At 47.3% G+C, this 23,199-nt stretch overlaps 1 protein-coding gene across 1 annotated transcript in view; it reads left to right on the forward strand.

Moving 5' to 3' along the window:
• The window catches only part of LOC135202931 (citron rho-interacting kinase-like), a 220,205-nt gene that overhangs the window by 103,006 nt on the left and 94,000 nt on the right, over nt 1-23,199 (forward strand). Inside the window, exons 16-22 of the mRNA XM_064232395.1 lie at nt 230-407; nt 789-1,003; nt 1,240-1,371; nt 1,901-2,017; nt 2,527-2,640; nt 18,809-18,937; nt 19,121-19,218. Coding sequence (XP_064088465.1) covers nt 230-407; nt 789-1,003; nt 1,240-1,371; nt 1,901-2,017; nt 2,527-2,640; nt 18,809-18,937; nt 19,121-19,218 — 983 coding nt within the window. The remainder of the gene's footprint in view (nt 1-229; nt 408-788; nt 1,004-1,239; nt 1,372-1,900; nt 2,018-2,526; nt 2,641-18,808; nt 18,938-19,120; nt 19,219-23,199) is intronic.

Below are 23,199 nucleotides of genomic sequence, written 5' to 3' on the forward strand. Positions count from 1 at the left end.
GTGAAATAATAATATTGTAGAGACCACTGTACAGTAGATCAAAATTTAATTAATGGAATTTTGGTGCTCAGATTGTTATTACAGTATTTTTTATTTTCTGACTAGCATTTGTGATGTAACTTTCACACCTTTCTTGAATTTAAAGTATTGTAATTTGGTATTTTTATATTAATTAATGAATGTTAATCCATAGATCACCCCTAAATACAGTAACTTTGTCTGCTCCTAGAGTTTAACAGATCAGCTGAATGAATCGAGGTGCAGCCTTGCATCCCTTGATTCCAGTAGTATCCAGAAAGAAGAGCAGCATACTGCTAAGATTCGAGAACTAGATCAAGAGCTGAAAAGGACCATGGCAGACAAAGTCAGTCTTCAGAGTCAGCTGTCGGCTGTCAGAACTAGGGAAGGTATGAACTCTTTCCTGCATGTTTCATATTATGATTATATGTTGAATGTTGTGGGATATTGTTGATGGTGAAAATCCCCAGCAGTGGATGAGTGCCATCGGTGCACTTCATGCTTTTCACTGTAGGCTTTACCCTTTACCTAAGGTTCTTTGCAGGGATCCCTAGCTGCAGGCCCCTTCATTCCTTTTACTGTACTTCTGTGAATCTTTCTTCTGCCTTAATTTCACCCTCTTAATAATTGTTTCATAGTGCAACTGCTTTGAGGTTTTCCTCCTGTTACACCTTTCAAACCTATTTACTCTGTTTCCCTTTAGTGCTGAATGACTTCACAGGTCCCAGCACTTGACCTTTGTTCTAAATTTTATGTTCCCATTCCAACAGGTGAACATCAAACAAAAATAGCAGAACTGGAACTACTTCTGAAGAAGTTGGATGAAACAGTCCATAACTTGGAGAGCAAGAAATCATCCTCTGAGGCTATTGAGGAAACTTATCAAATGAAGATCCAGCTCCTGGAAACCCAGCTCAATTCTGCCCAGACAGCTCATAGTCAAGACAAAGAGAATTTGAAGAAAATTTCAGAGGAGTTGCAAGTGGTAATTATGAAAACATGGTTGGAATAGATACCTATTGTTGCCTCCAACTACTTTACTGCTTTGCACTTTGCACAGGATATTATTTAAATTTCCAAGAAATTCATGGTCATAGTGTTCCTTAGAAAAGTTATTAATTGTAACCAATGAGATATCTATTAAAAATGCCTTGTGTTTAAACTAGAAATGTAATGCTTGATTGATTAGTATATTTTTAAAATGAAACTTTCAACTTTCAGATTAAACAGGAACTGTCTGACAGCAAGCTTGACATCCGTGTTGCTGAGCGGGAAGCGAAGTCAGCTCAAGACACCATTTCATATCTCCGAGAGAAAGTAAAGGAACAGCGTAGCCAGTTGGGAGAAAAGGATGTAAGAGTTTTTTCCTTGCCTCGGATTGAGGCTCTGTGAAGCATGATCGTATCATGTTTAAGCAGCTGTTTACAGTATTTTATTGTCTTATTTAGTTTCATTATAACTGTCTTTCTAACAGAGATGCAAAATATTATAGTGTGGTTATTGACTAATGACTGATTTAGATAATTGCCAGCATTATCCCTTCAGAAGTTTTTGCTAGGTCACCTAAAATTCAGATATTTGTTTCTGACCATTTCTCTTTTGTGTATCAACTGGTTATGTGTGCCCAGTATCCAGAATGAAAGCAACCTCATTGGTGTAATGCTTTAACAGCTAGAAAGGATAGGCCGAGATTGCAAACATCCTTAGTGCAATTAGCTTAGTTGCTCAAACACATTGCATCATTTACACTGTCACAAATGCAATGATGAGGTTTGGATACTAGGGTAGTAAGCAGCAACAATATTTTCCTTTACACATGTTGGTAAATCCTATGCTGTATACTCGGTTTGGTACTTTTTAAATTTCTTTTTCTTTTCTAAAGGAGTCAATAAAATCTGCCAGTGAGCATGCAGATGGTCTTCGAGCAAACATCGAAAAACTAGAAAATTCTATTAAGGTTTTGGAAGAAGAAAAGGAAAAACAAAAAGAGACACATCAGGTAATTATTCTTCATTCATTTTATTGAGAGGTTGTTGAGAGGGAACCATTATTAACTAAGGTAACTGAAAATTGAACTAAAGCTATAATGATAGAATTTTCCTTTTGTCTAAATAATTATCAATGTCGTATAAGCAGATAGGAAGTAGAGTTTTTTGTAAGATTTTGTAATGCTCTCAAGAAGGAGTTAAAGACAGATTTCAAGTTAATTGTCTGCGGGATACGTTAAACTCAAAGATACTTAATGTAACAGTTCAGTCAGATAGAACAGAAAACAAGCCTATAGATAAAACAGACTTGTTTAGTCCGAACACTAAGTTTGTGTTACTTGCTTCAAACAAAAGATATTAACTCCAAAGAATTGTACGGTAAATGTAATATTGAGGAAATACAATAGAAAGGAAACGATATTACAGAATTGTCAAAGAAGTGATAGCATCCTCTGGGCAGAAAGTTGTCCTTATAAGAATTAATGTGAAGTTGGTGAATTAAGTTATGTTCAACTTTCAGGAAAATGTTGCAGTTCTTCAAGATAAGATCAAAGCAGTTCAGGATGCCAGTAAAGCCTCGGGTGAACTTGAAAAGAAACTGAATGATGCTCTCCAGCTCTGTGATAGACTGAAGGTAAAGTGAATTTATTTTATCACTTTTTCAATTGGACATTTTAAAACGTGCTGAGTTCTTTATCTTGTCATAGAGTAGGGCCAGGGCGTATGATTTTATTTTGGGAAAATCTAGAAAGGACTGGCTCTGCTCAAAAATGTCTTTTGGAAATGACAAAACAGACCAAAAAAGGCCTGCAAGTATGATCAGAAAATGAATTTCTTTCAAAAGGATTGAAGGTGAACTTCGTATGGCCCCTCACAAATATAATTCTATAAGGTAATCAGAAGACAAAATTACAGGAGTGCTACGTAACTGGCTCCGTGGCACTGAATCACAAATGATTACTATGTACAATATCAAGGACAAATGTGCCACTGTGTTGCAAGCAAAATGACATTAAGTCTAGTGATCACATATGGTGCATGAAAATGTGGATTGAACCCTTAATGATATAGCAATACACAACACAAAAGGTGGAGCACTGTAAGCAAGTTATGCTCTCACTGAAATCTCAGGAATACTATTCCTAGATTGGCACTGGGAGTAAATGTTGAGTGACACTATTGAACTACAGAAGACTAGCACACAAGGGGGTTGGAGGGAAGTCTACATGAACCTGCAAAGCGGGTAATGTTGTAAACAAAATACTAACAGTAGTAAGCTTATATAAAATGATCATTACAAAAGAAAAAACTATGCAAAACAAGGTATACCCATCAAATATTAAATCATACGTTAACGCAACAAAATTACTGTTAGCAGGAGTAGCAAAGATCTAGTAACATTTCTATAATGATTTCACAAGATTATCACAATTGCACTGACTAATTCACATGGCTCTGAAAGAGATGGGGGGGGAAAAGAATATGGGAATAGGAAAATAGTCAGAACAAGGAATGAGTGTGAGGAATAGTAGGTGAAGGACTGACAAATCAACTTCCAATTCAGTACCTTTGTTCATGGGTGAAATGTGCATAGATAGAGCCAGGGCATCAGCGGAAGGACTTCAGTCTCTTGCAGTTCTTCACCAGTGATTAAAGGAAAGAGCGCACCTCATCAGACAGCACCCAGATACTTCAAGGTGTGACAGCTTCAAGTGGGATGTCAGGACGGATGTTGAGACAGAGTCTAGCTTCCAGATGGAGTAGTAGTAGAGGAGGCTAGTTTTGGGTCATCACCAAGATTGGGTCATCACCAAAACTAAGGTATACCAGATCAGCTTGCTGAAGTCGTCGGAATTGGGCATGACACCGCTTTGTTAGGACGCAATGCTGTGGGTACAGGCTAGGGTGAAATGCGATTTGATGGGCCATGCCAGTCCATATTTATACTGAGTTTTTGTAAGCTGCTGGAAATGTCTTTTGTTCCGATACGTAATACAAACCTTTTGGTCCTTTAACAATAGGAATTAACTTACGGCGTAGCTAGAATTACGGCCGTTGAATCTTGAACAAGGTGGTTAGGTAGTAACTACCGTGCCTGCCCGGATGTAAACACTCCACTTTGCTTTTGGCCGTCTTCCGATAAAGACGTATGTTTGTGAGCTCCGGCTGACTGGTCGTTGATCTTTTTTCCCAGTGGGATCCATTTGGTTTATTTTTTGTATTTAAATAGTTATACATATACAGTGTTTGATATTAATACTTAACAAAGGTTTGTCCTTAGTTTTTCAATTAATATACAAACCCACTTTTTGTGTTAAGAGTCAGCGGCTAAGGTATGCTAACATATTATTTACATTCTTTCGCCCTTTAACACTGGCTCAGACCTGCATGAGGACGAGATATGTATTTATTGTGAGGATGAGACATGTATTTAACGTAAGTGATCTTGATCCTGTAACGGGACATGTATTCATCCGGAAATTACGCTTACGCTTGGGAATTACCAAGGGAACTTCAAAGGTTTGTCTGTGTTTTGTTATGATAATTTCTCTTCTCCTTCCGCGCTGCCCTGTGAGGCTTATTTACTCCTGATGGTAGAAGTCTGGCAGAAGGTGGAAACGAAGAGGAAGAGAGCTCGTCAAGTGTCTTCATCCTCCTCTTCGAGATCATCATATCTTCATGCCTCCTCCCCTTCAGCTTTTAAGGCTTTGCCGTAAAAGAGAAGGTGGTCTCCCCCCCTAAGAAGTCTCTTGACGGGACTTCTAAGGGTCTGCTTCCTCGGGGAGGAAGCAGACAGGGACCATGAAGGTAACGGCCACCGCTGGCATTTCCTCTCCTGGTTCCGAAGGTTCCACCTCCGGACCGGGAACCGTCTCGGCCGCCCGCTTGTGAGTGTTACTGAGTGTACGGTCACCTACGGGTGACTGTGCAGCCAGGGTCCAGACTGCTGAGTTCGCTCACTGTGTCAGGACCCAGGCACAGAGCGGAAGATGGTAGGAGTTGCTCGGGTGACTCGCCAGACCAGCGATCACTCTCGCAGCGATCGTCCGGTGCCCAGGGTTTGACGTGACGTTCCTACGGGTCCATGCACGCAGAGACCGGTGGAGGCGGGCCATCCAGCCCTCTTTTAATTAATCATTTTCTTTCAGAGAGACCCAGACGACGGGCGACCGACCAGTCTCGGGGGCGGCAGACGCTTCACCTGCCAGGTAGGAGTTTCGTAACCCTCCTCGAGGAAGCGCTCTCTCCACTGCTACTCCCGAAGGTAGCCTCTTCCCCCCTAAGAAGTCTCACTCAGAGACCTCTAAGGGGGAGTGGGACAGTTGGGGCTTCCGCTGGCCCTCCTGTTCCTTCGGGAACTGGGCCCGTCTCTCCTTCCGCAAGGAAGAAGTTGACGAGGACCGGAGGGGTACCTGCTAACACCGGTACCTCCTCTCCTGGCGCCAGAGGTTCTGCCTTGACACTGGGTACCGTCTCGGCCTCTTTTTCGCGAGAGGCACTGAGTGTACGGTTGCCTGCGAGTGACCATGCTGCCAAGACCCAGGCAACCGAGTTCGCTCGGCGCCAGGATCCAGGCACGGAGCGGAAAACTGGTGGGAGTCGCCCAGGTGACTCCCACCAGGCCAGTGATCGCTCTCGTGGCGAGCCGCCGGTACCCAGGGTTGATGCGACGGTCCCAGATCGGCTGCGGGCTGAGGCGAGGAAGCGGTCTCCTCGGTCGCCTGGAGGTCCAAGCGGCGTGACGCGCCGTGAGGACAGGCCTCGCTCCCACCACGACAGTGGACTCTGCCAGTCCCCTGACCGACGCTCCCACTGGGACCGGGCGGAGAGGGGGACCAGCAGCAGCTCGGCTGACGCTCGGGACCGTCGCCGCTGTTCTCGGTCCAGCCGCTCGACCAGGCCTACAGCTCGATCGTTACCGCAGGTGGCGAGCGTCTGCAGGCCCCCCAGTGCGCCAGTTCTGCCGGTGGGCGGGGGGGGAGCGTCAGGTCTACCTCTCCTATCCTTTCAACTTCCTCGGGCTACACTGGGAAGAGCAAGGCGATCAGGAGTGATCGCGAGGGGGGCGCTCCTCGCGCTCCCACCGTGACAGTGGACCCTGCCGGTCCCCTGACCACCGCTCCCACCGGGACCGGACGGATAGGGGAACCAGCAGCAGCTCTTCTGACGCTCGGGACTGTCGCCGCTGCTCTTGGTCTAGCCGCTCGACCAGTGCAGCCCGATCACCAGCAGCTCTCCTGAAGAAACTGACACTCCGTCTTGGTCCAGCGTTTCTCCGCAAGAAGACCGCTGGTCCAGACCTGCAGCTCGATCGTCACCGTGGGTTGGTGATCGCTTGCAGTCCTCCCAGCCTACTGGTGCTAGTAGGCAGGGTAGGAGCATCAGGTCTCCCTCACCTGTCCTTTCAACCTCCTCAGGCTACACCGAGAGGAACGAGACGAACAGGAGTGACCGTGATGAATGCACCTCTTACAGTTCGGCCACGAGCCTGGTTCGGTCTTGGGACCAACGGATCCTCACTCAAGTGGTTGGAGGAGATCGTGGGGGGCTGACGAGAACGAATGACGCTTTCCAGACTCGGAGTGACCATCACCGCCGTTCACATGACGGTCCGGCTGGACCACGCACGCAGAGACCGGGGTGGGCTCTCCCTTTGGTCTTACTGAGAGGTTTCGACCTCGACGAGGACTGGGATGCTTCGGAGGACGGTATCGGCTCTCTCCTGTCAGGTGCTCGCTCAGCCCCACCCAGACGATGGTCACAGTGGTGGCAGACGTTTAGCCTACAGTACGAGTTCGTAACCCTCCTCGGGAAAACGTTTTCTCCAGACGGTCACGTTTTTCTAGACTGAGCGGCCATCGCCGCACGGTGATGGCTGCCCGTACTCGCTTCTCCGACTGCTAGTTCCGCTGGGAAGGCGAGCGAGTATCCATTCTCCCTCCCCCATTCCCTCTCCCTATGGCTGCAACGGGAAGGGGAGGGATCCTGCAGAGCGTTCTCCATAGGATTCCACGTCGGGGACTACGTTCCTGGGAGACCTTTGGGTCCTACCGGACGTAAGTCCCCGTCGTTGAAGAAGGATCTTGCCCTATCCTCGATTTCTACAGGAATCGGGAGGACCACCACCCGATGATCGTCTGATGAATTTGGCGGGGGTTTCGCCGAGTGCTTAGAATTCTTCGGAGTTCCTAGCACTCTCCGAGTGTTCTGGTCTTCTACGATCTGCAAACGCTTGGGCGAAACCACGGTCCAGAGTGGGCGAGATGAGAATCCCAGATAATTGTTACTACGATAACTGGGAATCTCGCTGAAGACTCAAATTCCTGGAATTTCTAGCGTTCGAGAGAAGTACTGCTGCTGAAGGAAGAATTCTCCGGAGGGGCTCAGCCTGGATAGACCTGACAGTCCGTCGCCTCAGTAGGCGGCCAACCCCGGAATAGAGAAGAATGGGTGTGAACATCCAGTTCGGCTTGAACTATCATCTTCGGTATCCTGTTATCACCAAAGAAGTCTTCCTTCGGGAAAACTTCTTCGCTCTCTTTATTAGAGAATGAAGCGTGTCGGCTTCCAGTCCTTATTCTTGTTCCTCTAATGGAAGAGAATTTAGGATGGAGGTCTATGTACAGGAACCTACAAATATACTGCGTATATTGCCCTCGCAACATGCTTCTGTTATCAGTTGAATTGTCTGAGGTGTAGGCAAATACCGTAGTTAACTCCTAAGGGTTGTGACCGAGACGAATTGTATCTTCTTAATTGAACTGCAAATCGGGACTGCCCTGCAAACCTTCCAGGAGTTACCAGTTTTGATTTTGAGATACTTATGGTATTGTTACAACAACACCACCTCAGCGTTTGCATTCACCGAAATCCGTTTCGAATAAATGCAAATGCTCGAGCTTATTTTTTTGTGCTCGATGATTCTAGCCGAACGTATTCCTTATTGGAATGGATTACCTGGCCACTCAGGATGACGAGTGAGTGAGAGCTAGCGGTGTATGGGCTGCCTGCCGCAGGCCAGTACTACCAGCTGGCTCTCCGAGATAGCATGGTCGGATTATGTCTCTCTCCTCTGCGATAATTAACTACCGAATCGAATCTCTGCCCGGCAATCACAGACTTAGGTCTCTGGTTGGCTGGAATTCTCGCATACGTGAATGACCATCTCTACTGCATCGCCTTGGATATTGTGAGAATTTTCAGACAGAGATATCTCAATAGACTCTATCATCATTCTGTTTACCGCACGGTAACAGAAGTCTGTAGCCTAGTCTTCCGCTGCATCGCACCTGCCGCTGCGATAACGCAGAATGATTTCTTCAAACATCTGAGTTTGTCTTCTAAATATATCTCATATTCGTAGGTGTGCAATTGTTCATTGTTCACTCCGAATTGTAGATGTATAACGGAAGACATCGCCTGTTCTCCGCCCTGCCAGCTCTACTTCCAAGTATATAGATGTCCTCCCTGGATAAAGCTGGGAAGAAGATGATGATGATTCAGCCCATGAGAAGTGGTTCTTCAGGCAGTACAATCCCTGTGTTTTCATTACTGAAAAGCGCTCCGCTTTCATTGCAACTCCGACTTCTCACCGAACAGCAATGAAGTAGCGGTTTAGCGTTTTCAGTCCCTGTGAATAACAGGGATTAAGCCGTCTTCGCGGGTTGGTGTCATTAGCGGGACTTTTCTACATTCAGAATCTTGAGAGTTAACTTCTCTTGATTCGGCTGTGAAGATGTAGGTCTGCATTTCACCTATCACCTACGTCTTCAACGGCACATAGTATTATTTCTCCTTAGTTGAGATTCAACTACTATGAGAACTTCTGTCTTGCCATCAGGGACCTCGGTCTCTAGAAGGCAATTGACTTTGTTGGGCCCATGCCTTGAGAGAATCATCATCTCGCCTTCCAGCATTGGTGGCAACAGATAGACGATTTATATGGTCTCTCGGCATAACCCTTCAAAAGGTGAGGGTCACGTGACTACGCCTCGGATGGATGGACAGCTCGCCTCACACAACCGAACGCAGTCAGTCGGCAGCTGTCGAAGTGTCCAAGATAGTCACGAGCTACGCTGTGGACTTTGTATCGGTTGTTCTAGATCAGTTATTACTTCGTCCTACTGGCGTGTTCCGGTACCCATAACCATCGACACCCACCATGGAGTGTTGGTGTCTTTATCCACTGCGGAGACGAAGAGACTTCGCCGCAGTGGGGTACGAGACTGTGAGAGACTTCGCTGCAGTGGGGTACGAGACCGCGAGAGACTTCGCTGCAGTGGGATACGAGACCGCGAGACACTTCGCTGCAGTGGGATACGAGACCGCAAGACACTTCGCTGCAGTGGGATACGAGACCGCGAGACACTTCGCTGCAGACGGATAGTCCAGTATGGGTACGGGACATCACTCCGAAGAATATGAATATGTCGGACAGGAATATGGATAGGTCATTGCGACCATATCCTTCTTTCCCTTCGGAACTGCCCACAGGTCCTTGGAACTTCATTTCCCTGGACCAGTGGTGTGTGCTTGCAAGATGTGTTTGCTTACCCAGCTCCTTGAGAGGACAAGTTGCATCTCGTCCATGGTGGCAGTTGTAGAGGTAAGAAGGATGCGAGAGTGACTGGCTCTCCCCCTTCCATGCCTCGTCTCTCCATTCCTCGTCCTTTGGGTTGAGGATAGGACTCGAACTCACACTGACTGGTCAGACGATTGATGCGGTAAGCCTATAGATAAGCATCCTTTTTATGTTTCTTATCAGAATCATAGAAGCAATCCTGCTCCTTCCTCTAGCAAGGGGAGGAAGGAGACTGACAATAATGTAAACCCTTCCCAGAACTTTGCATTAATGTCTCCGACGCCAATATTCTTCACAGACCTTTTTCGGATGAGTCACGATCCCTCACTCATTTCGGAAAGCCCAGAAGTCTGACTCTTGATCACGCAGCTCCTATACTCCGATCAAGTTGTCAGAGGCAGCAGGGCACTCCTCCTCGCTCTAACGACCAGGAGGAGTAGCCTAGGTGTGCAGAACTCCAGTGAGTTCTAGAGGCTCACTCAGATTCCTCCCACCAATCAGTGAGTCTTCCTATTGTTAAAGGACCGAAAGGTTTTTATTACGTATCGGAACAAATCACAATTTGTCGAAAATTGTATTTTTCCTAACTATACAATCCTGAGGTCCTTTAACAAATATATGCCCACCTCATGCCACCCCTCTATCTGAACCTGGGCTGAAAGGCAAAGTGGAGTGTTTACATCCGGGCAGGCTAGCCTGCCCCACGGTAATTACTGCCTAACCACCTTGTTCAAGATTCAATGGCCGTAATTCCAGCTATGCCGTAAGTTAATTCCTATTGTTAAAGGACCTCAGGTTTGTATAGTTAGGAAAAATACAATTTTTGACAAATTGTGATTTCTGACGTGTTAAAATGATGGCGAAATTCTTGGATCCGTTCATCTCTGCCACTAATCCTCACAGGTACCTGGAAAGGTCATTAAATTCTGGTAGAGAAGGGTATGGAAAAAAAGGATGTACTGTAATGAAGTGCTAAATTTGATCGAGAGAGCTGGGTCGGTAAGTGGAGATGCAGGTGTGAGACATTGCGACAAACAAGGACAGGGTGAGAGGTCAGGTCAGAGGGACCACACGTGAGAGGGTGTGAAATCTAATGAACTAAGGGGCTGATCCCTTTGAACAACCCTCGTGAAATTAGTCTGGGGACTGAAACATAATGGTGAAAGGGCCACAGCAGTTCCTTCAGTGCTCTGCTTCTCAAAATCGTAGGTCACTATTGGCTTAAGGCTAGTGTTTGAATTGTAACGAGTGTGACAGGCAATAAATCACTTTTGACCAGCATTGAAATGACATTTACACGTTTTCATTTGTGAGACGTTGTTAAGGAAACAATAGAACAAAAGCCAAGTCAAAATTATTGCATAGCTCTCCAAAACATCACAATAAACAAGGTTTGTTCCGATACGTAATACAAACCCTCGGTCCTTTAACAATAGGAAGGTAACTAGCGGCAGCTGGGACGGTCGTAAGCTTCGAACAAGGGGAGAACGGTAGTTAACTGCTTGTCCGGTCGTGCGCGCGCCGCGCGCCCGGGCGGTGAAGAATCACTTTTGCTTTCGGCCGTGGTGTGACAGGACGTGTTCGTCATCGCTCTGCCCGCTATTTTCGTCGTGTGCTTTGGATGTTACAATTTCTTCTGACTGGTTTGTTTGTGGTCTTGAATGAAATTGTAAGTACTCTTTTTTTCATTTTTCATTGAGTGAAGATTAATTAATCATGGATCAAGAAGAGCTTTCGCCGCGCCCACCAGCTGCCCGTAGAGTGTGTCCCGGGCTGGAGGGGCGTAAATGCGGCGGATTCCGCTCTTACCCAGATATTGATCCTCATGAGTTATGTTTTCGGTGTCGGGGGCGAGAATGCTCCCGAACCGAACCATGTAATGTCTGTGTAAATTGGTCCGAGGCGCAGTGGGTGCTGTACGAGGGTAGGAAGAGGCGTAGGTTGACCAAGGAGTCGTCGGAAAGCTCTCCAGCGACTCCTTTGGTTACGGATACCTCGTCATCCTTCCTGCCTCCAGCTCAGCCCCCACGATTTGCGCCTTCCCCTGCGGGGGGGGTTTCGGAGTCCTTCTCCTCACTCGATCCGTCGAGTGTGGAGGAGGGTGCCCGATACCCGGATGTGCAATTGTATTCGGGGTCTTCCGTCCGCTCTGGGTGGGGTTCGTCCTCCCCCAGGCGTGAGGGTGCCCCTCTAACTGACCCGACTGTTCCTCCCTCAGGTGTGCCTTCTGTGAGTGACGACCTTGGACAGGTGTGGGCGTCGTTGGGACTGCAGGGCGCCCCCAGTATCCAGGGCTTGATTCAACGGCTAGCGGGGTCGGCAGTGGTAACTCATGGTGTGGTTACAACAACGACCAATACTGTGTCAACACCAGCGTACGCCGCCCCTCCTCATGTGGTGTATACGCAACACATTGCGTCAGTGACTCCAACGGCGTCAATTCAAATGCCGATCGCTGCCGTACCTAAGAGGGGCGTGCCGCCGCCACCTGGGTTTTATGTGCTGCCGACGCCCGACTTTCGCTGCCCCAAAAGTTCGCCCCTGGATCTACCGCCCGTCCCAATGATGAGTTTGGCTGAGATGGAGAGGTCTGTGACGCCGGACTATGCTGCCGTACCTGCCGTACCTGCAGCGAGTGTTGCTGGCCCAGCCCCTCGCGCCGCTCCTACGAAGCGTGCGATGCGGGACTCTAATGTTGATGTTTGTCTGCTGGTGGTGAGTCTGCTGGTGGTGGTGGTTCCTGCTGGTCGCTGCTGGTCCTATTGGTGCTGGTCCTGCTGCTGCTGGTCCTGCTGGTGCTGGTCCTGATGGTGCTGGTCCTGCTGCTGATGTTCCTGCCGCTCCTACCGTGCCTGCCCCTGCCCACGTCGCGTCTCGTCATGGAGGTGCTGCACCGGTCTCAGGTCTTTCCGGACAGGATCAGTCGGGGCGTGTTGCTTCGGCAATTGGCCCGACTTTTCCGTGGATGGAAGACCTGACGTCCGTCCTGAGAGAGCTGACGAAGAAGAGGAAGAAGAAGAGGAAGATGTCGTCGTCGTCTTCATCGTCTTCTTCGTCGTCTGTTGCCGCCTCTTCCCCTTCGACTTCTAAGGCTTCCAAGCCGAAGAAGAAGAAGGCTGCCTCCTCCCCCCCTAAGAAGGCTCCTACGGGACCTTCGAAGGGCCCGTCTCGCTCTGGCGTGACGGGGGGTGCTTCTGCTGGTCCTCCTGTTCCCTCGGGAACGGGGCCCGTCTCCTCTTCTGAGAAGAAGAAGAAGACGGGGACCAAGGATGTGCTGGCTACTGCTGGTACATCCGCGCCTGGTCTTAGTAGCACTGCTGCTAAGTCAGGTACCGGCTCGACTTCTCGTTCGCGAGAAGGTCCGAGTGTACGGTCTCCTTCGGGCGACCGTGCAGCCAACGTCAAGACGCCTGAGCTTGCTCACCGTCACGACAGAGGCACGGAGCAGAAGACTGTCGAGAGTCGCGCAAGTGACGCTCGCCAGGCCAGCGGCCGCTCTCGTAGCGACCAGCCGGTACCTCGGGTTGACGTGACGGTCGCTGACCGGCCACGGGTTGAGGCTGAGAAGAGGTCCCCTCGACCAACGGCACCAGCTTCGGCTGGTACCAGCGGTTTGACGTGCCGTGAGGACGCTCACCGGTCTCACCGCGAAAGCGAGCTCTGCAGATCACCTGACCGCCGCTCCCACAGGGACCGGACGGAGACGGTGGCCAGCAGCAGCTCGTCTGACGCACGAGATCGGGGTCGACGTGCTCAGTCGAGCCGCTCGCCACAGGTGAGCGGCACGACCAGGCCTGCAGTACGATCCCCACCGCGGGTTGGTGATCGGCTACAGCCCCCCACGTACGCTGGTCCTGCCAGTGAACGGGGGGGGGAGCGTCAGGTCTGTCTCTCCTATACCTTCAACTTCCTCGGGCTACACCGGGAAGAGCGAGGTACCTAGGAGTGATCGTGAGAGGTGCGCCGCTCACGATCCCGCCACGACGCCGCACGAACCAGGCATGGTTTTAGGACCAGCCAGGTCGTAACGCGCAAGTGGTTGGAGGCGACGTCAGGGGTCTGTTGCTGTTCCTCCTTCTGAAGGAGGAGGGTCTCGAGAGCTGCTCCTGTTGGAGGGGACTGGACGGTCCTACTCCTCAGGACGCTGTGACTCCTGAGATCCAGAGGAACTTTATTGCCCAGGTTATTGCGCTGATTCGTCAGCACAACGACCTGGGGGAAGGATCGCCGCTACCACCATCTGAGCCCACGTCCCGGCTCGAGTCATTTTGGGGCCCGAAGAGGGAACCCAAATTGACGGTGGGACTGCCGCGATCGGAGCTTGCAGACTCAGTCCTTGACCAGGTGGAGAATTTCGTCTCAGGACGAGAGGACTCACTTAAGTCAGGACGGTCTTCCAAGCTACTTCCTCCTCCTCTGCAGCGACAGCGGAAGTTCTACGTGCCATCAGTAGATCCAATACCGCCCAAACAGGTTAACCCGGAGCTAGCTAGGCTAACTCCAGGTGTGTCCCTGCAGCAGCTCCTGTCGGAGAACCTATGGTTCTCGCAGCAGGAGGCACTGGGCCTGGAAGCTACCGCTATGGCAGCTTTCCAGGCAGTCTCTTGGTTGGATCTGTGGTCCCTCACAGTATCCAAGGTCGCGGCCGACGCCGGGGGCGCTGCCCTCGAAGACGACCCCGACTTCAGGAGACTGTGCCAGTCTGGAGGTAGGGCCATCTCCTACCTCGCCCATCAGACGGCAAACCTGTGGGCCAACTTGGTTCTCCGTCGTAGGGACGCTGTCCTTACACGAGTAGCCAAGGGGGCCGGGCGTGAAAGCGGTAAATGGACTACGTAACGGACCAATGAAGAGTTCCTCCGCTCTCTTTCCCGGAGAGATGGTGGACGCTGCGGTGGAAAGACGGCGCACTGATGACAGTGACCGGTCTGGTTCACCAGGCAGTTACGAAGGTTTCTGGGCAACCTCGTACATCTGCGGCTAAGCCTAAGAGTTTAGCTAGCGCTTCCTCGGCTGCTAAGACGGCTGCTCCATCGAAGCCCCGAGGAAAGACTCTTCCTGCTTCAACTTCTAGTAAAAGGAGGCCGTAACCAGCCCTCCTCCCAGCCCTCCTTTCCCCGAGGAGGTGCTGGGAAGAAGTCGAAGCGAGGTGGGAAACGCTAGGGACGGCGTTCCCCCTCACCAGCTGCCGGAAGTGGGGGGGTGCCTGGCGAGCCATTGGGCAACTTGGCAGCGCTACGGTGCCGAGACCTGGATAGTAGACGTCCTTCGGGAGGGATATCTACTACCCTTCGAATCTCGGCCACCCCTCACCTCCAACCCGGTCCATCTGCAGACATATGTTCTGGGATCCTCAAAGGACGACGCTCTTCGGCAGGAGATCAAGACCATGCTGACCAAACGAGCTGTAGAAGTCGTAGTGGATCGGTCACCGGGCTTTTACAGCCGCCTTTTCTTAGTGGAAAAGGCATCGGGGGGCTGGCGCCCGGTGATAGATCTCTCTCCCCTGAACCGATTTGTTCGCCAGACTCGGTTCAAGATGGAGACGGCACGTTCCGTGCTGGACTCCATCAGGGAGAACGACTTCATGCTTTCAGTGGACCTGAAGGATGCGTATTTCCAAATACCCATCCATCAGTCCTCCAGAAAGTACCTCCGCTTCATCTTCGACGGGACGGTGTACCAATTCAGGGCACTTTGCTTCGGTCTCTCAACCGCCCCACAGGTGTTCACGAGAGTGTTCACGCTGGTGTCTGCTTGGGCCCATTCGCACGGGATACGTCTTCTGAGGTATCTCGACGATTGGCTGGTCCTGGCGAGCTCCCGCTCGCAGTTGCTGCAGGACAGGGATCGACTTCTAAAGTTTTGTCGCGATCTGGGGATCGTGATAAACTACGAGAAGTCCGATCTCGAACCCAAGCAGAAGATGAAGTACCTGGGTATGCTGATCGATACGGTAGCAGCTCAAGTCCGCCCCGCAGACTTGAGGATCAGCAAATTCAGGGAGGCAGCTGGCCGGTTTCCTGTCTCGGCAGGAACAGGCAGCTCAGCAATGGCAAGTCGTGATCGGCCACCTGTCGTCACTCGAGAAGTTAGTTCCTCACGGACGTCTTCACCTGCGGTCTCTCCAGTGGAGACTAAGGGAGAGTTGGTCACAGGTAAAGGATCCACCTTACTTCCCCGTGTCCATCACGGAGAAGGGGTGAGGCAGGACCTAGCCTGGTGGCTCGACGACAGGAACCTCTTAAGAGGAGTGCCCCTACGCACTCCCCCCCCGGAGATGCTGCTGTTCTCAGACGCATCGACCGAGGGATGGGGCGCACACCTGGAGGAGTTGCTGGCTGCAGGTGTGTGGGACCATCACGACAAGCACCTTCACATCAATGTCCTGGAACTCAAGGCGGCGTTTTACGCTCTCCAAGAGTTCCAAGACCGCTTGATGGGACACTCAGTGGTGTTGATGTGCGACAACACCACGGTAGTGGCATACGTCAACAAGCAGGGGGGCCTAGTGTCTCTCCCGCTACACCAGTTGACGGTGCAGGTGCACGAGTGGGCCACGGCTCACTCGATAGAGCTGTCAGCACGCTACATTCCAGGCAAGAGGAATGTAGTAGCGGACAAGCTCAGCCGTCGGGATCAGGTAATAGGGACCGAGTGGTCCCTACACCCAGAAGTGGCGGAAAGGCTCTTCAACCTGTGGGGGCGTCCAGTCATAGACCTGTTCGCCACCCGGCACAACAAAAAACTTCAAGTTTTTTGCTCAGCCGTGCCGGACCCATGGGCAGCTGCAGAGGACGCTCTTCAACACCACTGGGACAACCTCTTCGTCTACGCCTTTCCTCCCTTTTGTCTGATTCGGAAAGTGATCAGCCGAGCGCTGGTCACTCCCAATCTCAGGATGATCCTGGTGGCTCCCAAACGACCTCAAGCCGTTTGGTATCCGGACCTGCTGGCTCTTCTTGCAGAAGAACCGAGAGAGATGCCCCACTGGCACAACCTTCTAGCCCAGCCACACGTAGAGCGGTACCACCGAGCAGTCCAGTCCCTACAACTTCACGGGGCTGGCTGTTATCCACCATCTCTTGCGAACGAGAGGCTTTTCTCGCAGCGCAGCAACAGAGATGGCTGGACACGTCAGACAGTCCTCTGCAGCTGTGTACCAGGGGAAGTGGGCCGTCTTCTGTGGTTGGTGTCGTAGACGGGGTCTATCTCCTCTCAGAGCCACTCTTCAGCAGGTAGCGGATTTCCTCGTATTTCTTCGCCGAGAGAAGCTCCTCTCAGTACCCACAGTTAAAGGATATAGAGCTGCACTGGCACTCGTCCTAAAACTGAGGGGACTGGACATCTCGAACTGCGTTCGAGATCTCCTTGCTAATGAGGAGCTTCGAAAGGTCTTGCCCACCCAGGGAGCTCAGGCCACCTGAGTGGGATGTGACTCTCGTCCTTAGGAGTTTGACTCGAAGACCATTCGAGCCACTCCAAGAGTCGTCAGACAGGGATCTGACCCTCAAGACCCTCTTCTTGCTGGCCCTGGCATCGGCGAAGAGAGTAGGGGAACTTCATGGTCTGTCCTTCAATGTTAAACATTCCAGGGGCTGGGGATCTGTGACGCTCGATTTCGTCCCGAATTTCGTAGCTAAGACTCAGAATCCGTCGATCCCTGACGACAGGTTCGAGTCTTTCACAATCCCCTCCCTAATGGATTTCACCGACAACGATACGGATGAGATGCTGCTTTGTCCTGTGAGGGCGCTACGGCGCTATCTGAAGAAAACTCGACACCTCAGGCCTGAGTGTCGACGCCTCTTCGTTAGCACTGGGGTTACCAAGAAAGAAGTATTCCAAGAACACGCTTTCTTTCTGGCTGCGTGAGGTGATCAGGAGAGCGTACGAGGCTGATGGTAGTGACGACATCCGTACGCTCCGACCGAGAGCCCACGAAGTCAGAGGTATTGGACCCTCTTTGGCGTTCCGCAAGAACTTCTCCGTGGCGCAGGTCCTGAAGGCAGGTGTCTGGGCCAACCAGACTACCTTCACGTCCTTCTACCACGGGATATTGCCCACAAGTCCTTGGATACTTTTTCCTTGGGACCTGTGGTGGCTGCTCAACACGTTGTGTAAGCTTACCCAGCACCCGAGCAGGCAGAACAGCATCGATTCCTGGTGTGACTGTAGGAATGAATGGTTGAATGAGAGTGCGACTGGCTTCTCTTCTCCATCTTTCTCTCTCTCTACCTGTGGGCAGAGGGTCACGGTCGTCACCATGCTGGAAAGGAATTCGATGCAGGTAAGCTACTCAACCGAGCCCCAATCTATCCCTTTAGTTAGGGATAGAAGCAAATATCCTCCACTCCCTCCAACAAGGGGGAAGGAGTGGATGCCTACTTGAGACAAACCCATAACTTTATGTTGGCTCCTGTACAGGAACAAGTTCTTGCAATGCTGGTACGAAGAGATACGCTTGCCTCTCTCTTAGTACTTGGCTCAGAGGTCTGACCATTGATCCTGCGGTGCACACCCCGATCAATCGGACAGAGGTTTGGATCCCTCCCTTGCTCTTACGACCAGGGAGGCATTCCAAGGTTGGACGAACACCAGTCTGTTCACCAAAAAGACTCAGATTCCACCCACCAAGAAGTGAGTCTTCCTATTGTTAAAGGACCGAGGGTTTGTATTACGTATCGGAACAAATGACAATTTGTCGAAAATTGCATTTTTCCTAACTATACAAACCTGAGGTCCTTTACATATAGTCCCACCTCATACCACCCCTCACTCTGCAACTTTTTGCATGGGCCTAAAGCAAAAGTGATTCTTCACCGCCGCGCGCACGACCGGACAAGCAGTTAACTACCGTTCTCCCCTTGTTCGAAGCTTACGACCGTCCCAGCTGCCGCTAGTTACCTTCCTATTGTTAAAGGACCTCAGGTTTGTATAGTTAGGAAAAATGCAATTTTCGACAAATTGTCATTTTGCATTACTCTTAAGTTTTACATGAACCATTTACTTTATTTCTTTCAATTTCCTTATGTTTTTTTATTTCTCCCTTGTGTTTCAAAATTTTCCCTCATGATTTGTAAGTAGAAAAAAGAATAAATGTCAGAAGGATGCTTGTAGCATTCTTAGCTCATCAAGTAAATACAACTACTTAGGAATGTATTGTACTGGTTTGAAGATCTCTTAAAGTAACGGGTTATGCCACATTTTCTCTTTTCAGTTGGAAAAAAGAGGCCTGGAAAGTCAGATCAAGATGACAGAAGCAAGTAAAGATGACATTAAGAAAGAGATTGAAGGATATAAAAAGGAATTAGCAGATTTGAATAAAAAGCTTCAGCACTCAGAGTCTGTAAGTAGCTGTGGATTATTTGCAGTATTTATTTTTATTTTGTGGTGAGAGGATTAGGTGAGAGGTTTTAGATAAAATCACTGTTGTATATGTCTATGGCATCCATTTATTTTAATTTTTGTCTGACTTGTTAGGCATCGTTTCAGCTATGAAAGTTTTAAAGTGATCTCTTGATTTGTCCAGGTGATATCACAGCTTAAGGAAGTATGTTCAACACAAGACGAAGAGCTCACTGAAATGATGGCACTCCATGATAAAATAAAGGAGCATGATGAAGAGACGTAAGTTACCACTTCTGATAAGTACGTTTACTGTAATTTAATAAAGATTTTCAAGTTCTTTATTCACAGTGCCCCCTCATTATGGGACCACCTTGACGTGGTGAGGGGGCTCTCGAACCCAAGAGTCTCATATGACATTATATATTTTCAAGTTAACTTCTGTGGACTTTTCAATTTTTGCCAAAATTTTTGAAAGCAAATAGATGAGAAAACATATCATGGCTTAACGTGGAGTTAAATCCGAAGCTAAATAGTGAGAACTGTGGTAGATCCATCATCTACCCGACAATGTTTGGACCTGTTTTTCAGGCGGAACTATTCTGTGGAGCTGGACCACGGATTCCAGGGGGGCCTGGTTCTAGGAATAGAACTCTCAGCATTCTATCCAGTTTGCCCATAATGTGATTAGGATGGGGATAATTGTTTTATTGTTATACTCTTAGTCCTAGCAAGCGGGTTCTGCTTACACTTGGGCCATACTAATCATGTTATGCCATCCCCTTTTTGGGTAGGGTAGGGATGTGGACATTTGGGAGTCCTTTCTCACTTGTGCCTTTGGCGGAAGATTTAACTTTGCAAAGGGCCAATGATATCTTTTCAAGATTTTTTTTTTTGTAATCTCATCTCAAATTTATGATTAATGAAATGAATGATTTGAGTACCCCTGGGCCCCATGATGGAAAAACTCCGGCACAGTTGATGACTATTGGCACATCACTCCCGAATTTCCATGGTACTGCCACAAGTAGTGAAAGTGCTATAAATGATACAAAGGAACACCCTGTTCCAAGTAAAGCAGCAGAGCCAGAAAACCAAATAGAGTGCATAAATAAAAAAGAAACAAACAAAAATAAATTGGTAAACTCCAATATCGTAACAATGGAACCATATATGATGAACAATAATCTTTAATTAGAGACAAATAATCCTCCCAACAATACAGAAAAATATAAAAATCATAATAGACAAGCAACATACATAAAACAAGGACCAAAAAGAAACAAAAATTACCGACTTGATCCCACATTGGTACATTTTGATGACCTCTTTGGACCAGATAACTGGTCAAGATTTCTAATTCTCAAAGCTGACAACAAAATCTCAGCAGCGATACTAGAAAACAAATTACTTAACATATATCCAACGCAAGACATGGAATGCAGACACATCAAGGACAATGAATGGCTTATCCAAGTAACCAATAAAAAGCAGTCCACTGCCTTTTTAAGTATAACAGAGATAAATAACATAAAAGTAACAATTACAAGCCACGAAGCAGGAGCTTCCTTCAAAACAACTACTGCTAGACTCCTTAAAATTGAGATATAACAATATCCACGATTTAGAAATATCAACATTGCCAAAATAACATTTACAGGCCAAGACCTACCATTTAAAATAAAAATTCTTGGACAAAATAGAGAAGTTCGTCCTTATGTTCCAAAACCACTACAATGTACAGAGTGCTCAAGGTATAGACACTCGTACAAAAAATGCCGTAATAAGGCAGTATGTGCAGTCTGCGCATCAGATGACCATACCACTAATTGGAACTGTAATCAACCAAAATGTATTAATTGTAGACTAGCCCATCACGCAAAATCTAAGGAGTGCTCTTTTTACCAATATAACACAGAACTTCAGTTGTTAATAAATAGGACAGGAATGTCAGTCAGCTAAAAGTAAGAGGAGTTAATAATCCATCCAAAACCCCCACCTTTTCAAATGTGACTAAAAATCAAGACATCAAGCAGCACAATAACAAACAAGATAATATAAATATGGAAACTAAATTTCATATCAATAATACTGAAGCCCAAAATAAAAGTGATATTACAACAACCAATACCACCACTAACATAGATGATCCAGTTATCCATGGAAAAGAACTTCCAAGGGAAGAGGAGTTAAATAATGATAATAATCGAACTGGCAAAAAGAAAAGAATACTGGAACGAACCCCACCTAAAGAAAAAAAAGTAAATATTGAAAATTACAATCAATCCAAAGAAACTCCAACTACACCAGGAGAACATTTTAAAAAAGATATTAAACTAACCTCATCACAAGTGGAAATACACAATTGCCCTCAATCTCAATCAAACAGCCAACATCTGGACAGTAAAGATCACTCTTTACAATTCCCATCAAATAATACTAATGAAAATCATACCATTAAACCAAACCAAAATATAACTATCACCCCCCAACCATCCACAAGACCCAAATATTCCATTAACAACAACAAAGCAAATAACCCCTCAAACCAACAGTCCTTATCACTACAGAAAAGGACCAATAGAATTACAAAACCAGAAATTTCTAAAGCTAGACCAAATACTTCTGAACCAAACATGCCTCATCTTGTGGTTGTAATGAATGCTTTGTAAGTACATATGACCAATTAACTACCAAGACAGAGGACACAGTACGAAATTGTATACAATTTTACTAAATTAAGGAGGTGCCCTTCAACACACCAACATGAGAACGAATTATGTTCTGAGTCCTTAAAATACAAAAAGGAAATTATAAAATAAAAACTTGACATTAATATACAATTATGAAAAACAAACAGCTGGAGAATCTAATAACCAACATTACAAATACAGGCAGTCCCCGGTACGACGGGGTTCCGTTCTTGAGACCCGTCGAAAGCCGAAAATCGTCGTAAGCTGGAACGACGCTTGGGAAAATATGTCTTAAACTAATAAAAAAAGTTATAAAAACCTTACTTGTAATCCTTTGGTTACACTACATGTTGGTTTCCTGTAGTTTTATGTACAACCTGGAGTTATTTCATAAAAGAATGCTGGTTCTTGAAGGTAAAAACTATTGTAATCCTCTGGTGACACTACATTCTTGAAGTTTTATGTACAACCTGGAGTGATTTTGCCAAATCTTGAGGGCTACAAGAACAGCTGATTACTATTTACGTATCATATAGACTAATTAAAGTAAACGTATCTTTAAATAGGCTTATATATTAGTATCAACAAAACATTTCCTGCTATGAGTCAGAGGCCGTTTAATGAAACGAACACTTTTCTGTCCTATCTGTTCAGAAAATAAATGTTACGTCAATCCCCGAGACGGTGACCATTGTTGCCAAGGCGTCTCTCTCTCTCTCTCTCTCTCTCTCTCTCTCTCTCTCTCTCTCTCTCTCTCTCTCTCTCTGATCAAATTACACTAGAACTTTGACATACGATTGCCCTAATATACGAATGTTTTGAGATACAACAGAAAATTTGCGAAAATATAAACTTTGATATACAACGAAATATTTGAGATATGATTTTTCGATGAGTGTTAGTTGTATAGGCGACCGATAAATGGCGTTCAGTCTGTTTGTTTGTTGGTGCTGCATGTTAACACGGCGTTGTTTAGTTTGTTGTATTTGCGCCTATTTTTTCGTGTTATTTTGTCTATTTTATTATTAACCATGGGTCTCAAAGCTAAAGACAAAGCAGGTGATAAGAAAAAACCCAAGAAAATGATTTCGATGGAAGCAAAACATGAAATTATAGCAAAGCATAAAACCTTCCAAAGGCATCAACATTATTTCTATACTACAAACTGATTAAAATAAAAAAATAAAAATTAGTTTAGCAATGTTATTTCATTTGTGTTTATTACGTAGTTATTAGTGTACATACGTAAATAAAAAGAGAACAAATCGTTCCCTGCCACCCTTCCCTACGCCTCACGTCATCTTTCATTGTGGTAAGTAAAATTCCTTTCTTTTTTTAATTGATTTTATTAACATTTATTATCATTTATCACATTGCTATGTTATTTTATCATTATGTGTGTTATTACTCGTTTATTTGTGTATAAATTGTGCACATTATATGTAATTTAGCTGTGTTTAGGTGTGGTTTCATACCGCTAGAACGGATTAATACATATTACATTATTTTAAATGGGAAAAAATGCTTTGAGATACAACTGTTTTGATATACGACGATGGTAACGGAACAA

Source organism: Macrobrachium nipponense, chromosome 33 (assembly GCF_015104395.2).
Source record: "Macrobrachium nipponense isolate FS-2020 chromosome 33, ASM1510439v2, whole genome shotgun sequence".
Lineage (NCBI taxonomy): Eukaryota > Metazoa > Arthropoda > Malacostraca > Decapoda > Palaemonidae > Macrobrachium > Macrobrachium nipponense.